This window comes from Serinus canaria, chromosome 1 (assembly GCF_022539315.1).
Source record: "Serinus canaria isolate serCan28SL12 chromosome 1, serCan2020, whole genome shotgun sequence".
In the NCBI taxonomy this organism is placed as follows: domain Eukaryota; kingdom Metazoa; phylum Chordata; class Aves; order Passeriformes; family Fringillidae; genus Serinus; species Serinus canaria.
Window position 1 is genome coordinate 51,547,058 of NC_066313.1, and position 19,470 is coordinate 51,566,527.

The 19,470-nt window shown below is 42.6% G+C and overlaps 1 protein-coding gene across 4 annotated transcripts in view; it reads left to right on the top strand.

The window, feature by feature from the left end:
* The first annotated feature begins 6,814 nt into the window (after window positions 1-6,814).
* DHRS12 (dehydrogenase/reductase 12) overlaps window positions 6,815-19,470 on the top strand; it is a 29,263-nt gene continuing 16,607 nt past the window's right edge. The window contains exons 1-5 of one of the 4 annotated variants that reach the window (XM_030234962.2): window positions 6,815-6,987; window positions 7,587-7,720; window positions 10,251-10,333; window positions 16,780-16,872; window positions 17,680-17,761. In XM_030234962.2, coding sequence (XP_030090822.1) covers window positions 6,932-6,987; window positions 7,587-7,720; window positions 10,251-10,333; window positions 16,780-16,872; window positions 17,680-17,761 — 448 coding nt within the window. In that variant the 5' untranslated portion in view covers window positions 6,815-6,931. Of the gene's footprint in view, window positions 6,988-7,586; window positions 7,721-10,250; window positions 10,334-11,431; window positions 11,523-16,779; window positions 16,873-17,665; window positions 17,762-19,470 lie in introns of those variants that run through there. The other 3 variants (XM_030234961.2, XM_050979155.1, XM_050979153.1) reach the window with 3 other exon arrangements.

Below are 19,470 nucleotides of genomic sequence, written 5' to 3' on the forward strand. Positions count from 1 at the left end.
CTACTCCACCTTCTTTAGCAATAGGCGTAAGATTCCAAAGCTCTAGAGAGTAGCTTTCCACAGCTATTTCAGAAGCAGCAGGCAACCAAGCAATCCTTCACTCCAAATGTTGAACACAAACAGCTCCTACCTGCTGGCCCAAAGAAGAGAGACAAGAAGAACATCAGACATACCACAGACCTCATCTTCTCAGCACTGGAAACCAGAATGCTGTACTGTCAGAGAAGATGATCTCTCTCTCACAGAGATTTGCTCTGACCTTTATGAGGTCCCAAGACATAGAACTTTAAAACTACAAGGTAACTGTGCAGAAAAAAAAAATAACCTAGAATAGCTTCTGCTCCTTTGTGCCAAGACCTGTTTCAAATGTCCCAGATCGTGAAATAGGAACAGTTGGTGCAAAAGGTCAAAACACTTTGACTTTACAGGCAAAGGTCTACAAAGATTAAACTGATGATAACTCATATATATTGTACAACATTTTTAACTGGACAAGTTTACAATATACATGTTCTACATGTAATACAGAAATGATTGTTACATCAGGACTGCAATTTGAAACTGTTGTTTGGTGGCATACCTTTCTTCAGATCCCTGTTCACTGCTGGAGTAGATGCCTCAGGTATCAGCCATAGGAAGAAACAGGAAATGTTTTTAGAAAGTATAGTACTTTAGGGAAAATAAAAAAGGCTGGCAAGTGCCATCTGATATTGCACAGTACAAGGAAACTGCTGAAAAGAACAATGTAATATTGAAAGATTTCCGACCAAATTGTATGAAATTCTGAGAAATCATGTATATGTGTTTGTAACATTGAATTTCTACCAAATGTCTCATTTGAATAAAAATGAGTGTAAGTGCATAAGCCTATGTGACCGCAGTGTAAAAATTAAGGTACATTTACCAGTCATGATAATTTTAATCAAGCCTACTGCAATTTTACTGAGATGAATAGTTATATCAGAGACTGATTTCGCCCACAGATTTGAATCTCAGCCATACTGACTCTTCTGTATGATTAGTAATACTCCAGCAAAGGAAGAATACATGATTCCCTTCCCCATGCTGCAGTACAGCAGCTCAAATGTGAGAGACAAAAACTGTGGGCCTGCAAATCACCATACAAGAAAGCTTTCTTTTTACAAGGTCCTCTTGATGCCCAGATGAATTAGGTACCTGTATGTGGAAGGGAGCCTACAAAAAAGATGGAGAGGGACTTCTTACAAGAGCGTATAGTGACAGGATAATGAGAAATGGCTTCAAGCTGAAAGATAGTAGGTTTAGGTTAGATAATAAGGAAGAAATCCTCACTCTAAGAGTAGTGAGGCACTGGAACAGGTTGCCCAGAGAAGCTGAGGGTGTCCCATCCCTGGAAGTGTTTAAAGACAAGTTGCAGAGAGTACTGAACAACCTGGTCTAGTGAAATGTGTCCCTGCGCACACCAGAGGGGTAATGTCCCTTTCAAAGATATCTTATGGATTTAACTGCCAGTCCTTTTGAAAAAAAATTAGGCTTTCAGTGTAATATGAAATGAGTACACAGGATGCAGTGGAGAAAAAAAGTCCACTATTCACTCTTATTCACAGGCTGCTATAGACAACACCTTTTTATTACCACTGTTTACTTTTGTATTGCTATTCTACTTCTGCTTCTGGATTTGACAACAGTAGTCTATAACAAATACTATTTATTTTCAGAATGTATCAGGAACAATGAGTTGCTTCAGTATTTTTTGTGGACCTGTTTGTTTTTAAAAACTTGTCCAACTTGTCCAGGTGAAATAAGACTTTAAGCAAACAGGTCTGGTGCTTATTTGCATGGAAAGATTTGGCTCCACAGCCTTGCAAGATAAATTTCACATATCTCTGCAAGTTTTGTTACAGCACAGGGACTGCCTGAAGACACAAAACTTCAGAGTATTCCTTTGGAATTTGAACAAAACAGCAACCATGTAAGCAGGAGTGTGTATTCCTCTACTTGTAGATACCTCTTGGAAGATACAGTCTACTAGATAACATCTGCAATTTGGTATCAACTGGGCTGGAATAAAATGCTAATAAGCAGTAAGATTTGCAGAAGAATAAAAAAAGTGTAGCAGGACTCACCTGAGTCAATAAGTCTGGAAGCATTCCTGTCCAACAGCTGGTAGTAAGAACAGAAAGATCCAGAAGAAGAGCAGTAAGAAGAAAAACAGGTAGCCGAAGAAAATGTTAGTTTAGATAACTGCATTACTGCCACAACCTAGCAAGAAACATGTATGCATTCAAGTATATTGTTTACTATAGGATCATAAAGAATTTTTCAGTCATGGAAATCACAAAATTATCCTTTACTGACTAAAAAAATTATTCTTTAGGATGCATATCAACTATAACGTTTCAGTTTTATTACTTTGAAAATATCCTAAGCAATCCTATTATTTTTAAAATAATTGTATACACTTCAGCTTACATAAATTATTTGATATATAGGAGATTAACTAGGTTAGCAGCAGGTTTAGTTGCTTCTGCCAGCCAATTCTTTTCACTTTGGGAGGACACTAAGCAGCCCCTCTCTTTACCAGGACATGCCTAACACTGGGAAGCCCTGCTGGCTCCCAGATACCAGGGCCCTCAGCAGTTAATAAAGCAAACTGGTACTTCTGATAAGGCACAGCATGAGATTCCTTTTACTGGTCCCTGAGCAATGAGTGATAGATATGATGTCATACTGCCACACTTGTTCCTCAGTAATAAAAGACTATTTGGTCTGGGGAAAGCCTGACTGACTCTTCGCTGGAAACAACACTGCTGATGACAGCAGCTGGCAAACTTGGTGATGACTTAGGTACACAACAAAGAAAACACCCTACTGTTCACAAAAACACAACACATGCCAGAACTTCAACCCTTCCCTGCACTCAGGATGAGCAGCTTTTGCTTCTCTCACCCTGCTACTACCACAAGCACTTCAGACATGTCCCTGAGACCACAGGGACTTTATGTTCCTCAACCGCTCACCAAACCCTCTGCTTCATCCAGACAACAGGACAAGTGGCAACTGCCTCTCCCCAGGCTGCTGACAGCTCTTGATTGCTATTACACTCACTGGGGCTGTGCCAAGTTTCTAAAGCAGAGTCTTCAAGTGTTCTACATCCAAGAGCTGAGGCCAGCACAGTAAAAACAGGGCTGGGAGCAGCTCCCACTGCAGTGGCTTGCACACTTCCTTTGGAAACCTGGCCCCAATTAGAGATGCAGAGCTTTCCTTCAAACCCGACCCTTAAAGCCTGTGCCTGTTCCCACTGCAATCAGTGGCAACTGAATCAGTTCTGATTGATTTAATAGGGGCAGGCACAGAGACTTAATTAGAAAATTAGTAACTGCAAGGAAAGGAAGGAATGCCCAACAGCCTGCCAGATCCCTGGAAGGAAGCAAGCAAATGAGCCAGTTGCCCTTAAGACCAAGTTTTTAACCTCTAACCAAAAAAAAAAAAAAAAAAAAAAAAAAGGGGTGGGGGAGAAAAAGGATAATAAAAAGGATAATAAAAGAGATTGGTAAAATGGCCTTGAAGCTGTTTTAAACATCTTGTATAATATATAATTGCTTTTCAGCTCTTGAGTACTCTACTTTTAGATCTGTCCCCTGAGAAGAAAATATGAAACACGCTGAAATGCACAGCCCTTAACAGCAATCAGCATTTTCAACTTTCCTTTGTGCTAGAAGTAATTAAAACTTTGCTTAAAACTTCTTGCTATTTGACAGGTACAAAGACAAATCAAGTCTAAGCTGTGTTTTTCACGTTAGCCCAGCTGAGTGTCAGAGAGGTATTTTTCACCAGCTCTTGTGTTTTAAGGAAATTGAGATTCTCAGCTCATTACTCCATGAAAAATCCTAAAGTCTGGAGGCTCACAGCCACAACACTCCAGAATTTTTGTGCTTGGAGGATTACCTGCAGTCATGGAGGGCTTGCATGCACCAGAACACAGGAACACCAGAGCCAAGCCAAGCTGTGTAGTGTTAACCCTGGTGCACCCTCACAGGTAGCATTTGGGAAAAAACTGCTCTGAGCAAACTATTCATGATGACATTGGAGCTTGTTTTGGACAGAAGTATTCCTTAATATTTACTGTGACCTGAGCATCAACAATCTTTTGCCTGTGGGCAATAAGAGGATCAAGGCCTGAGAATATGCAATGGAGCATTTGATAGCATAGATATAGGGGAAAGAATTAACTTGGATATGTTTCATCAGGGATAAACACCGAGTTGTGTTTATTAGCCTGGGTGAAGCCATTTTATTCTGTCCTCAAATTAGGGAAATATTAGGAGCTCAAGAGACTGGCTGTCCCACTTTCAGCTCTATATGACACAAATATACCTGTTGCTGGCTCTGATAGGGGTCTGAGATGTAGGATGCCAATCCAAGAGAAAAATTCTTTGTCTAAAAAAATCCCTCATGTTCAGAGCAGCATCCTGTTGGAGTTAACTGCTAAGCTACCAGCAGTCAAGAATGAAACCAGAAGCTGTAACTTCTTGAATTTGTAAAGCTCCAGAATAGGTTCTAATTCAGCTAACAAGATGTATCAACCTAGAATTCAGTACAGAAAGCAAGATATGTGGTCAAAACTTTTGAAGTGGGCAGAAATTTTGCCTGTGAGAGTACTGAGATGCAGGCCCATCATTAGCAGCACCCAGCTCTTGGCAAAATGACATCTTGCCTTTCTCCTGTACAACCCTTCATCACTGTGATGGCTGGTTAGCAGAGAGCACTTACACAATCTCAACAGCCTCCTGCCTTTGGAACAACAGAACAGGAGCAAAACACCTCAGGGGATGAAATGAGGCAACAGAAACATCTAGGTGGTGTTAGGACAGTGTGCAACAGCTTGCTTTTGATGTGAAGGTTGGACTTGATGATCTTGGAGGTCTTTCCCAGCCTTAATGATTGACTCTATGAGGCTGCCCAGACAGAGAGTGCTATGACAGTTCACATCTGGGTGCAAGCTTAGGCCCTCAGAACAGAAAAAGCAATTGTTTCTAAGCAGAAATCTTGCAGCTGAATGTGCTCAGGGACTGGTGCACTCTGGAAAGGGCATACTTTCTGGGTATCTACAAAATGTCCTTAAAATACCATTTGTTAGAAGGGTAACGCTAACATTGTAGTAGGGGCATTGCAGTATTTATATAATATTCTCTGAGAAAATTGTGTATGTACCAGGATGACACTGGTAACCAACATTACATTCAAACAACTTCTGTAATCTCAGTATGAGTAACATGCTGTAATTGCCCATTACTGCTTAACCCCAAAAATATTATGAGCTGCTCAGATTCTCCGCCTGCCATAATCTCTTTTTTGTGTCTGACTCACAGACAGCTTCTGGCAGGCATACTCACATTGGTTAGCACCTCAGGGCTGCATCATCCAGCATCATGCTGATCACAGTCCAAATGGTTCAGCCTGTGAGGAATTCTGTGTATCTGCATGCACCCCATTTCCTTTCAGAGGCTGGCAGACTGCACAGATGAACCTCCCAATTTATGAGAGCACAGGCTGGAACTACAAACAAAACACATCAGAGACATCATCCCATTTTGCTTGTACTAAGCCATAATCACAGTTCTTAAGAAATGAATAGGGTAAACACAGAAATGACAAGGGAATACTGTCTTACTGCATTTAAATTTTTTAATAGAGTCTTTCAATTGCTTTAAGAACAAGCATTTTCAGATTTCATGAAAAGGTACAACATGTAGCTGGATGGCCTCTGCATGGAAGAAAATATCACTGTGAAAATGTGTCTCTTTGCCCTCTAGAAACTGTTACTTCACATATAATGTACAGTACAAGCAGACAGAGGTGAGTTCAAAAGTTGTAACTTCATGGTGGGAAGTGCCTTTTGTATGAGCCTAATACTCACATCTCATGCTGAGAAAAGTGGAAGACTTTAGTACAAGGCCTTTGCTAGAGCAAAGAGATTTAAAGATTTAGAAAAAGAAGCATCAGGCTATAATACAGCATCAAAAAAGAGAGACTATTCCCATTTCTTTACTATCTGTGTTATTGAAATCAGGTAACTTAAGCTCTTGAAAACTTAGATAGGCTTCCCAAAGGAGCTTATCTGCATGTGGCCCTGCATACCTTATAAAATACATTAATTTATCCAACTTGCACACAAAACTTTCTAAGCACATAGACCTTTTGCATAATTCAAAGTATAGTTATACCTATAATGACAATTTCCTTATTGCTAACGTGGGCTATCCAGATGTGCAACTCTAAGTGCTTCTCCTGGGCTTCATAGGTCCAACGAACATAAACTGAAAACACTTTGAATTTCACTCCTCTTACTGCAACAGCCACTGGTGTATCCTTTCCTTACTGAAACACTTCACTTCACCAGTAGGAGCTAGGTATTTAATGGATTTGTTACGTAAAATGCTACTTCATGTGGCACGGCATAGTTTTTCATATTTCTCTGGGAGCATCCCTTTGGCAGCTTTCCAGGGCAGAGGATGCAGGCCTGTAGCACGGCTCCCCATTCCCAAAACACAGCAGCCCGTTTGCAGTCCCGCCTCAGCCAGCGGCAGCATCTGCCCCAAGCTGGAGCCCTGGGAAATCCTCTATCCTTCATCCGCACCGCCTTCTCCAGGCACAGCCGCCTGCAGCAAGGCAGGGGCTGGCTACAGCTATCCTTCGGGGCTAATGAAGCAGCGGAGAAAACAGAGAGGATACGAAGAACCAGCCCGCAAACTGCTGCTAAGGAGGAAGGTGTCACCACTTCCCCTATTACCACACGGGCTGTTCTGCTTCGCGCACTCCCGTCAGGGCGGCCGGGCCTGGCCGGGCCGCCCCTCAGCCCTTACCTAACGCCGCCGGGCCGGCCGGGAGCTTTATGTAAGGGCAGAGGCGGGGCCGGCCCGGCTGCGGGGGCGGTGGCGGCAGCAGCGCCATGTCCTGGTACCGCAACACCGTGTGGTTCGTGAAGGGGCTGCGGGAGTACACGAGGTACGGGCGGCGGCCGCCCGGGGCGCGGGAGGCGGCGTGGGGCGGGCGCAGCGCCCGGGCTGGGCTGTTCCTGTCTGTCCGCAAGCGCTTACCTGCGGTGAGGCCGTGTTTATGTGGGGCTTGTATGCACGGCTGCCCACCCCCGCCAAGGCGGGCGGATTCCAGCCCCACTCGGTGAGGGCCGCCCGGCCCTGCCCTGCCCGGCCCGCCCTGCGGCTCCGGCCGCCCCCCGAGGGTCGAGGTGAGGGCTGGGTGGCGTGGGGCGGCCAAATGGCCCCACGAGTTGTCGCTTTCATTGAAAGTACTGGAACAGGCTGCCCGGGGAAGGATGCAGACACCATCCCTGGAAGTGTTGGTGAACGTGGGTTGATGGTTGGACTTGATGATCTTAAGGACGTTTTTCCAACCTTAATGATTCTGGGATACACTGCTGTTCGCAGTGTCACTGGTATTTGTGGCCTGCCCCATGGGTACAGGGAGTAAATAGGGCAATTACTGGATGCTGAGCTGTGAGAGACAAGTGCTTTTCAACCCACACATGTGTTTATTTTGGAAGGGTTTGCTTCTGCTTTCTCACAGGTGTCTCTTGATTTGTTCAGAGGTGGTTACGAGTCTGCTTCCAAGCGCTTCAACCCAGCTGATGTGGAGGTGGATGTGGCTGGAAGATCCTTCCTGGTCACTGGGGCAAACAGTGGCATTGGCAAGGCCACTGCCAAGGAGATAGCGAGGAGAGGTGAGTAGGGCTGCTGTGGAGCTCCCAGGAGGCTTACAGGGCCGATGGAAGGCAGCAGGTTTGGCTTCCAGCACTTACAAACAAGCACAAATCCCTGGGATGTGGCGTCATTTGTCATTTCACAGGGATCTTAGTGTGGGTTAGAGGTTTAAGCACAATCAGTGCACTGAAAACTGGGATAAGGAAACCAAATTAGCAGAGAGGAGCTGTAAATTGTTTTTCAAGTGCGTGTTTACCAAAACTATCTGTGTTACAGTGGCATCTAAGGATGTTGGTGATAGATCAGTGTCTGTTTCAGGTTAATTTGGTACAAGTAGCAGCCTGTCTGAATTTGAACTGAGGAATCTGCAAATGTATCCTACGATGAAAGAAAGCAATTGTCTTTACAAAAATGAGATGGGAGGTCATTAAAAAAAAAAAACAATGTAGCGATCAATGTTTGTGATCTTAATGATAATACCCTGGAGTTTGTGCCCTTTGGCTGATTACATGTAATTATGTTTTGCGTTGCTGTCTGTACGCAAGGACATGATGTAAACTGGGCCTAGCTGCTGCTGAAGGATAAACCTAATCCCTTACAGAGTTGACAAAGTAATTCCTGTTGCGCAAGAGTGACAGGAGTTTTGGCATGTAGAATGAAGGGGAGGAGCTTGTGGCTCTTTGCTCTGTGTGCTTAGGTTTCATAGCTATCTTATGAAGGAAAATGACGACTGAGTTAAATGAAACTAATTCAAAACTGTTAGCATCAAAGAGTCTTTGGTTTAAGATCTACATCAGTGCCAGATTGTGATTGATGTCAGGTTCCCATCACTGCTATTTTACATAATCACTTTATGTAAGTTTTGCTTTGTCAGGTGACTGTTCTGCTCACAAATGGATTTCTCTACCAGGTTTTGCAAGTTGGAAAGCTGGCTGGATCTGTATGGAATTTGGTGTGTCTGATATGTTATATGGGCATTTCTGTTCATATGAAGTTAAAATGACTTCCTGGTCCCATCCTTGAACATCTCACTTTGAAACTCAGTGTCAGCTGTTTGGGCTCAGGCTTCTAGTTGAATCTCTTCAAGTACACCACAAGGAGCAAATAAAGAGTTCCAACTCAGCAGAGGAACAATCAGGTTCTGTTGGCTTTACCTTCAAGCACTTGGATATTTCTAACTAATGATGATCTTGCTGACAATTGCTGTAGTCTGAGTTCAGCTTTTCTCTGAATCGGTATTTTATGGGTATTGGGATTTGGGCTTTCCTCCATGTCTTGTGAACTGCACTTCCAGCTTGATACAGTCTTCTCCCAACTACTCTGACTTATTCCCATGTTTTAAGTTCAAATAGTTCAAATCTTTACTAAAGAAAATACACAGAAATTCATTTCCTAATGTGTCTGTCACACCTAAACTTCCCCCCTCTCTTGGTGCTCAGTGGAAAAACCACTCTTGTGGACAAAAGGTTTCATTATCAGACCCTAGACTGGGCTTTGCAGTGTGTGACTGTATCATCCCAAGGTAGACTTGGTGTTCTGCATTTGGGTTCTGGGCATTAAAAAATGTGACCCAACACAGTTTTTGTTTCTATTATGGATTAATTATGTTTCTGTTAGGGATTAATTCCTTCACCTTTCTAGAGGTGATCTGCTAACAATCCCTAAAACACCTTTTAAAACAGGCAGAAGTAAAGAGTGTAGGTATGCCTAGGACTGAAATTGTTACAAGCGATGTGTTAATCAGAGAATATGATGCAAAAAAAAAAAAAGTTGCCTAGTTGTACTTTTGTCTTGTGTTTGAAGGCTTTCTTTAATATGATTAAGTGGTGAGATTGTGTTAAGTATCCAGGTCTCTGAGAAGAGCCTTGCCTTGTGTCTTCCTTTCATGGAAAAACTGGTTGGAAGAGACCTCTAGAGGTCACCTTGTCCAGCATCTCTCTTGGAGCAGGACTGTTGGCAACAGTAGATCAAACCAGTCATTGCTGTGTCTCTCTGCTTGATACCCGCAAGAATGCAAATTATGCATCCTCTTGAGAAAGCCTGTCTATTGAGAAGAAACCTACTGAAAATTATTTTTCTGATGAAAAATAATTCAGATGACCTGAGCCTCCTGAGCTGCAATTGAGGCCATAGTTGTTGTCTTAACTCCCACTGCTGAGAATTCTGATACCTGGCACTTTCATTTCCTTTCTGAGGAGCAATTCTAGTCACTTGTGTTGTTCGAGCCCTTTACTGAACTTCCTAAGGTGTATATTTTAAAAAGCTTCTATGATACAGATGCCTTAGCTCCAATTTCCCATTTAGCCCTGGTATTTCACCCACTAAACATGATGTACAGACTTGACAGAAATGGTTTGAGCACAGTACTTAGAGTGCAGTGGCCTTTTCCTTGTGTGATGACCCTGCCTGCCTTCACAGGAACCAAAGCCAAGCAGAAATATTCCAGCTTTTTTCTTATATCCAGTATCTCACCTAATTAAAATGCTGATGTCTCCCCCAAATGCAGTTAGTAATTAATTATCAAATGCTTTTCTTGTTGCAATCCACCAGGTGGCACGGTTCATCTGATTTGCCGAAATAAGGAACGGGCTGAAGTTGCCAAAGAGGAGATAGTGACAGAAACGGGCAATCAGGTGAGTTGTTTTTTAGTCTTTTGTTTACTTTTAGAAAGGTTGTTAATATTAAAGACCCCAGAGGCCATGAGATACTCTTCCAACATATTGCTGTTGTGTCTTTAATAGTATTTTCATTCAGACATGGAAACATCTAGCAGTTTATAATTCAGATGATTTGAGGTGATTAACTTCAAACCATTTGAATCACCTAACTTCATTAGGTGATGTATTCTGTGATTAGTAACATCATCAGCAGCATGCTGTTTTATTTAATGTTTGTTTGTTGATTTGCTTATTGATGTCCTACTTACTATTCCTAACTATGTGTCTCAGGCTTTTAAAAGTTAATGCATTGCAACACTTTTGCAACAACATTTATGAGTCTACAGCATTGGAGCTGAAGGTTTTATGTGTCCAAATAACATGCTCTTGATTTGCTAAGGTTGGCTGCTCTGTGAAGTCCTGTGTGTGGTACTAATTCTGTGTTGTACATGCCTTTTTATTTCTTTTTCTTATAATGCCTCTTCCCTCCCTCCTTCCCTCTGTTACACATTCTTTTTGTTTCTGTGTATATCAATCTACAGTACACCCCTGTATCTGTCACTGTTGCTTTCATTAATTGTTCAGGAGGGTGTGCTTATGGAGAAATTCACTAGTCATTCTCTTTCTTTCTTGGTGCCCTGGTTTTGGCTGGGATAGAGTTAATTTCCTTTCTAGCAGTTCCACTGGTGCTGTGCTTTGGATTTGTGACCAAACTAGTGTTGAAAACCCACAGTTTAGTTACTGCTGAATGGTGCTCACACAGCAAAGCCTATCTTATTCTCACACTGCCCCACCAAGTGAGCAGGCTGGGGTGCACAAGAAGATGGGAGGGGACACCCTGGGATAGCTGACACCAGCTGACCAAAGGGACACCTCAGACCATATGACATCTTGCTCAGCAGTAAAAGCTGGGAGGAAGAAGGGGAAAAAGGGGGCATTGACAGATACGATATTTGGCTTTCCAAATCCCTGCTGCATGGGGTGAAGTCCTGCTTTCATGGGGATTGCTAGATGCCTGCCTGTCAATAAGAAATAATGAATTAATTCATTGTTTTATTTTGTTTGCACACACAGTTCTGCTTCACTTATTAATGTCTTTATCTCAGCCCACAAGTTTTGCCTGTTTTGTCGTTGTGATTGTGTCTCCATTTCCACTGGGAATGAAGTGAGTAAATAGGCTTATATGGGGCTAAACTACCTACCAGGGTTAACCCACAGCACATGGGTGGAGACCTGTCTTAATTTTAAATAATGACTTGGCTCTTGTATGCTGTATTTTGATTCCACTAATAGGTTTTAATGTGGATCAAAAATTCTGAAGTGTTTTTTATCGTTAGAGATGTTATATTGACTAAATTTCTGCTCTTTGATTTCAGCTCCCTAGTGTGACAACTAGCATTACTCTTCAGTTCTTTAATGGAGGTGAATTAGATCAGTCCTTATGTAGAAATAAACACTTTCCAGCTGTCTATAGCTGTGTAATCCCATGGCTATAGTAAGGCTGGTGATTATCTGTGTTACCTCCTTCTCTAAGTCAGGCTGCCTGGGAAGAGAGGTGGGTTTGACCTCTGAAGGTTCCTTCATGTTCTGTTTTCTGTCACCTGGTGAAAAAAGCTTGAGGCAAATAATATTCTCCCTCTAAAGGCAGCATAATTACTTCATTCCCACTTTTTGGTAGGCTGTGGACCCGTCATTTCCGTCATCATGGGGGAGTGTGAGGGCACTGCAGAACTTGTTTGTGACCCTGGGGACAGGGCACTTGTGCAGAGAGCAGCTCTCAGTGAAGTGTTAGATGAGCTGTACAAGAGGCCCTGTGGGACATGTGACTGCACTGGGAAGAGCATTTTAATAAGGAGTCCACAAGAATATCCTTCTTTATAAGTGCTATTTCAGAAGCAATACAGAGAGATAATAAAATGCTTTATCTGCAACTTGACAGGCTGTATCCAGGCTGAACTTGCTCTTCCTGATAATTTGGATGGAGATATTGTTATAGTATACACCAAAGATTTTTTCCATCTTCCACAGTACATGCTGGAGTGCAGTGCTGAAATGGAGGTATTTGGCAGTCACCTGCCCCTAGATCTGGGAACTGGAAAGTTCTCCTAATTTGTTAAAATAGATCAAGTCACAGAGATTAGGTTTGTTTTGAAAATGGCTTTGCTACCATTGAGGACTTTTATAGGGAGCAGGTCTGCATATCCCTTTCCTGAATCAATGTGACACTCTTCAGCAGATGTGTTGATTTAGATCTTTTTCAATCTCTGAAGTCCCTTGCAATACTGAACATCTGCCCAAAAATCTTTACCTCTTCTGTACCAGTAGATAATGGTATTAGTTTTAAAAGTAAAAAGTTTTAAAGTGGTATCCAGGTTGAACCAGTAGAGCAGTGTCAAGTTTTTGGTCAGAAATGATTCACAAAATGAATATGGTTGGAAGGGACCACAGTGGGTCATCTGGTCCAATCTCCTTGATCAAGCAGGGTCATCCTAGAACACATTACAATGAGAAAATTCTGACTCAAACTCAACTAAGGAGCTGAAATCAAATGACTAGAGACAAAGTCATGTGCTTTTTATCTTCAGGGAAGCAGAATTGCAGGCAGGGAATAGTGCCATATCATTTCTTCAGCTTCTTCACTTTTCTCATTTGCTTGTATAATGAGTATTTAAAGAAATAACTTGGAAAGAGAGGAGGCCCTTTAATGATTATTTGTTGTTCTGCAAGAGAACACATCCTCTGCATAATTATTTTAAAACTGCCTTTTCCTGGCATACGTCATAAGACTATCTGTGGTGTGTCTTTGAGACTAAGTGCTGTCTAGGAAAAGAGTAGGAGTTGATGTGCCTTTGTATGCTGGTAAATGCCACTGTGCTTGTACTGTGTAGAACACAAATCTGCAAAAAGCAAAAGAATTGTCTGTAGCAAATAGCAAAAAGGTTTTTTGATGTTTTGGAAGGAGGAATTATTTCTAACTTTAAAAAAGCTAGAAATAATAATAATTCCTCCTTTAAAAAATGATAACTTTGCTTCATGTCAAACCTTTTTTTGTTTTTTTCCTATTGCATTAACATTGCTGGTCATAGTATTGCAAAACATTTGCGAGAGTGTTATGATGTGGAGTGACTGACAAGAGTTTAGCAGTTAATGCAGCAGTTAGCATGCAAGGGGAAGAAGGCACCCAGCACTCTAAAGACAGCTGGAGTGGGTGCAGTGATGCTCCTGAAAGCATGCATTGCCACCCTGGCTGGAGCAACTGTGCCTGGCTCATGGGACACTAGCCCAGACAGAGCTCCAGAGGGATAATGTGGCAGATGTTGGATTGCAGGGAGTGACTTGGACTTTTCCCTGAGCCTGGTGCAGCACATGATGGTGGCTTCATCTTTTGGATTCTGCTGTCCTCAGGGTGCCGAGCTGCCAGGTGATGTGACAGCAGGAGATGAGCAGGCTGCAGAACCACAGGGAGTAGAAACAGGAGATTAATGGTCTCTACAGAGTAGAAGAGCACATTGCAGGGAAAGAGGGACAGCTAGAAGCTGCATTTGAGTAAGTAGTGGATAGAGACTTCTAAGATGGGGAGGAATTGAAGCTTGTGAATGCTGGCAACAGAAGGCAGCTCCTTCTCTGCCTGCAGATGTGCATTTATAGGATAGGTATAGTGCCATGGTAACAGATGAGGAAGAGCAAGCTCTGTCAGGGGAGGTGTTGGAGACAGATGATCCTGAACAGTTGTTGACAGTGGGAGGAAGTCGTGGGTGATGATGGCTGAAGGCTCCTTCCTGTGGGGGATGGAGGCACCCGTCTGCAGTCTTGGCTTGATGACTTGAGAGGTTTGTCAGTTTGTCACTTGCTGGGAACTCAGATGTCAGGTATTGCAGAGAGTCTGCTGAGGCTAGTCTGGACCTTGGCCTAGTACCTCTTGTTGCCCAACCACATGGGCACCCATGACATTGTGAAAGGTAACCTGGAGTTCATCGAGAGTGTTTAGAGAGTCAAGGGCATGGAAGCCCTAGCAGTGGTCTCCTAAAACCACCCAGGGAAGGGCTTGGGTAGGAGCATATATGCCCTACAGATCAACACCTGAATGTTCAGCTGGTGTCACTTTGGCCTTAGCCTTTATGGCCTCTTGGACCTTCTCTGTTAAATGAGCTTTGCTGAGGAGCAATGATTAGAGTATTAGAGCAAGAGTATCTTTGCCAACAGGTTTGCTAACCTTGGTGAGAAGGCTTTAAAGGGGATCATTGGTTTGTAGTGACCAAACCCAGAAGAGTAGAAGAGTCATGGAAGCAGTGAGTATGTGTCTAGGGGACAGCGAAATAGAGGAAGCTCTCTCAGTTTTCATGAGAAAGTAGCATGTCTGGGAGCCCATTTCAGATGCCTGTTCATGAGTACATAGCATAGGAAACACAAGAATCCATGCATGACTGCAGAGCTGTGATCTCACTGGGATTAGGCAGAAATAGTTGGCATGACTAGAGTGCGGGAGTGAATGTATACCCTTACTCATTGTACTGGTTTTCGCTGCTGTAGGGTTAATTTTCTTCACAGTGGCTTGCATGGGTCTGTGTTTAAGATTTGTGATGAACGCAGGATTGATAATACAGAGATGCTTTTGCAATTGCCGAACAGGGCTTACATAGAGCCAAGGCCTTTTCTACTTTTTGTACTGCCACGTTGGAGAATAAGTTGGGGTTGCATAGGAGGTTGTGAGGAAACACAGCCAGGACAGGTTAACTAACTAACCAAAGGGATATTTCAGACCATATGACATCATGCTCAGTATATGAAGCTGGGGGAAGAAAAAAGGAATGGGGGGATATTTGTGGTAGTGGCTTCCCAAGTAACTATTATGTGTGATGGAGCTGTGCTCTCCTGGAGATGGCTGAACACCTGCCTGCCCATGGGAGGCAGTCAGTTAATTCCTTGTAAAAAGTCTAAAGTGCCTGGTATTCCCAGGCAGTTTCCTATCCAAGTACTAACCAGGCCCAGCCCTGATTAGTTTCTGAGATCAGACAAGATTGGGTGTTCTCAGGGTGGTATGCTCATAGGTTTGGGGTTTTTTGCTTTCCCTATTAATCTGTCTTTATCTCATCCCATGAGTTCTCTATCTGTTACCCTTCTGACTCTCTCCCTGATCCCTTTGGTGAGATGACTCTGCCTGTGGGTAGAAGGGGAGCAGTGCTCTCCTTAGCTTTGACAAGGTTTTTTACATGGTTTGCCATGATATTCTTGTATCCAGTTTGGAGGGATGTGGTTTGAACTGGTGGATGAAAAGTGGATGGGAAACTGCCCGGATCATGTGGCTTCGAAAGTAACAAGCAACGTATGGAGCTGATCTGTTAATGGTTTTTAGTGGCATCCCCCATGAATCAATATGAGGGCAGAACCTGATGACATCTTTTTAAGAGCACAGGTGACAGAATGAAGTGCAGTCTTTGCCTAGCTGGCTGGAAAGAAGATGGCAGAAAGGGACTTGGGAGTGACAAGTTGTCCCTCTGTGAGCAGTGTCCTGGGGCAAGGGAGGCCAACCTTACCCCAGGCTGTATGAATATGAGTCTAGCCAGCAGGCTGAGGGAAGTGCTCTTCCTCTTGATTAAACCTTTGTGAAACCATAGCAGGAGTCCTGTGCCTGGCTTTGGACTCCCCAGGATGAGGAAGTCATCAGTGTCCTGGAGTGAGTCCAACAGAGAGTAACTAGAGATATGAGACATGTGATGAATGAAGTGGTTCTGAGAAGACTGATTTTACTCAGTGTTGGGAAGGCTCAGATGAGTCTTGCTGTGTTCTACAGCCATGTGATGGGAGGGTGTAGGGAAGGCACTGCCATGCTTCTCTTGGAGGTCTTCAGTGGGAAGACAAGAGGCAGCTGACACAGATTGGAACAGGGACAAAATTCTGAGTAGACAGTAGGAAAAATGTTTTTACCATGAGGGTGATCAAATGCTGGAGGCTCAGAGCAGGGAGCTTAGACAGACTGGTGAATCTCCATATTTGCCAAGCAGCCTCCAGAGGTCTCTTCCAACCTAGATTATTCTCTAATGCTGTGACCTCAAACATTTCCATGGAAAGTTCAGCCAAAGAGAAAGCTGCTAAATTGTTTAAACTGAAATTTTGCACGCTTAGCAATATTTTTCTAGTTCTCTGTTATGCCTGACTGTCACATATATTTATCTAAGTAGGAATCTCTCATAATAACTTTGGCATTAAAAATCTGTGTCTCAGAAGCAGCTGAGTAATGACTAAACATGTTTTAAGGACTAGAGTTAAATTTTGCAGTTGTGCATGTTAGCCTGTATTAGTTGGCTTCTGGACTTCTGCACTATTTTTTTCACACTACTTAAATACCTTTTCACCTAGGCAGGCCTAAACAGGATCTCTCTTTACTTTCCCTGTTGATTGTGACTTAGTTTCTTTTCCTTTAGAACATCTTCTTGCATATTGTGGATATATCTAACCCCAAGGAAATATGGAAATTTGCTGAAAAATTCCAAAATGAACATAAATTAAATGTGTTGGTAAGTTCATGTACTTTAATTATGTGTGTCTGTCTTGGGAGTATGTAGCCTGTGAATTTGTCTGACAGGTCATGTAGAGGTGACAGTTTGGCCCACAATTCTCTCCTTAATTTTTTCTAAATGCTTTTTTCAGGAGTCTCCATGGTTTGCTTGCTCTTGTCCCTTCTCAGTTAACACAGATGTGCTACAGAAAAAGAGAAAAGCAGTAATTTTATGGCTGCATCTTTGGAGACACCATATATTTTCTCTTTGACTTACATTGCTAATAACATTGTCCCTCCTAAAGCTAGACCTTCTGAAAGATTAAACTTTTGCAAAAACTCCAAAGATGAAAACAGAACAAGGAAGAGACTAAACAGTTAATCATCATGGTTGGCAAAGGGCTCAGTGCAGTTCCCCCTTTATTTAGCAGTGAAAATTTGCTCAGGGGCTGTACCACATCTGAGGCACCTGGAGCTGCCCCTTTGGTGCTTACTAGATGAGGAACATCTGATAAAAAAAGAGGAAATAACTTTTGAGGAGTGCCAGTGAACATGCAGGAAGGTGTGTAGGGGCAAATCTTTTTTTGAGGTGGGAAAGAAAAGTCTGAGCTCCTTCTGGAAGGTAAGGCAGGGAAACAAATGTGTCAGAGACTGTGCTAGCTGCCCACAGCTTGCAATCATGTTTTATTGAACAAATAAAAGCTACAGTGTGTATCTTTGTTCTGTAGTGCCAGAAAACAGCAAATTAACGTGGACTGGTCATATGTATGGATTTCCTTGTAGATATTTGTGTTGATTGTTTTTGTTTAAAGGAGTTGTTTTGCAGATCAACAATGCGGGATGTATGGTGAATAACAGAGAGTTAACTGAAGATGGACTTGAAAAAAACTTTGCAACAAACACTTTGGGTGAGTATTGAAGGTTTTCTTCTGGAACATATTTATTTTGCTTACAGAAGTGTTTTATAGCTGGGTTCGTGAGGTATGTATTCCTGCTTGAAGAAGGATCATGGCATTGCTATGCCAGGGATGGAGCCAGAAAGGAAAAGAAGAAATATTACAGCTGGTTCGGAGTGTCATTTTTTAATTTCTCCAATTTTCAGTTCTGATATCAGTATCTTAATTTATCATAGCAGAAGTGGAAAATGGCAGGTTGATTCTGAAATTTGCTAGGGAACTTCATTCTGAGCATTGCTGCTAATGATGCTCTTTGTAATAATTGTGTTTCTGGGGTTTGCATGGAGCTTGGAACGTGTTCATATGTTGAAAGAGACGTTCAAATGTTTGAGTGGGCTTGCACAGCCCTGTTGTGTGTGACAGAGGTGCTGTGCAGGAAGTCTGTGCCGTATGCGGTGCCCTGGATGCTCTCAAGCAGGTGCAATCTCTAGTTAAGGGATTGAGCAGCAATGGGCAAGTCTTGGGTGCTCCACATGAAAGGGGCTTTGTGTATGAACTGTGTGGCAGTGGTGTAAGAGCGACAAAGGATGGGAAGCAAGTCAAGAGGGAAAGTGGAGATGTGGAAGAGCAGGGAAAATGGCGAGCCAGGTGGAAGGTTTGCCCACAGAAGCGGTGGAAAAGAGGTGAGCAAACAGCCAGCTAGCAGAGAGAAGAGCTGTCTGACACTGCTGATATCTGTAAGGCTGAAAAGCTGCACCTCTTGCAAAGAGACACATGGTGCTTGCATCTACCCAACAGTCCTGACACTCTTCTCCCTCTGCCTCCATGCAGGGTAGATGGATTTCTCAGGAGACTGTCTTTAATATATTCACAGTGGCACATTAAGGAACAACTGTGGTGCTTTGTTTCTGTGTTTTCCTCCTGTTCATCATTATCTGGAATGAGGATGGGGAAAACCTAGTCTATAAAGAGAAGGCATTTGTAGAACTAGTATAACATGGAAACCATTGTTGGTTTTTATTTTTAACCTTTTTCCTGTATTGCTTCCTTAAATCCTATTTATGTTTGAAAACTAACATTTTAGTATAAATGTCTTGTGCTTCACTGTTATTGTGCATACAGCTCCTTTTTTTCTGCAAGTCTGAATACATTAAGCTGACAAGTAAATCAAGTATAAAGTCAGAGATTCATTTGGTTCAGACTATTCTTCTGCTAACATTCTTCTGTTTCTTATGGTCAAAAAATTCAAAAAGAGTTTTATATTGCCATCAAATTTTCCTTGGCTGCATAAGTACCAGAACTTCTATCCTGAGGGATTATTCACCTTAAATTAGTTTTTATCCTCTTGTGGTTTTTCAGATGAAAACCCAGCAATGTGCAAAGGTACAGTTCTTCAGTAGAGAAGCAGAGTGAAACAAACACAACAGTCTGAATACAAAAGCATGTTTTACTTTAGTTTCAGACATTGAGGATATTAAGTGCTGAGGAACTGTACTAGTGCATCACTTGAACTATATTTTATCACACAAGTAGAAGCAGCAAATTCTGCTTTTCCAGCTGTAAATCAGCCTTACTAGTGGAATACAGCTGTACAGAGGAAGCTGAATTATAGTTGCAGCAAACTAGGAAAATGCCTGTATTATCTTTTGTGGATGTTACTTAGAGATCTCCGTTACTCATTCGTGTATCACTTGCTGCATGATTGTATAAGAAATTTAAGG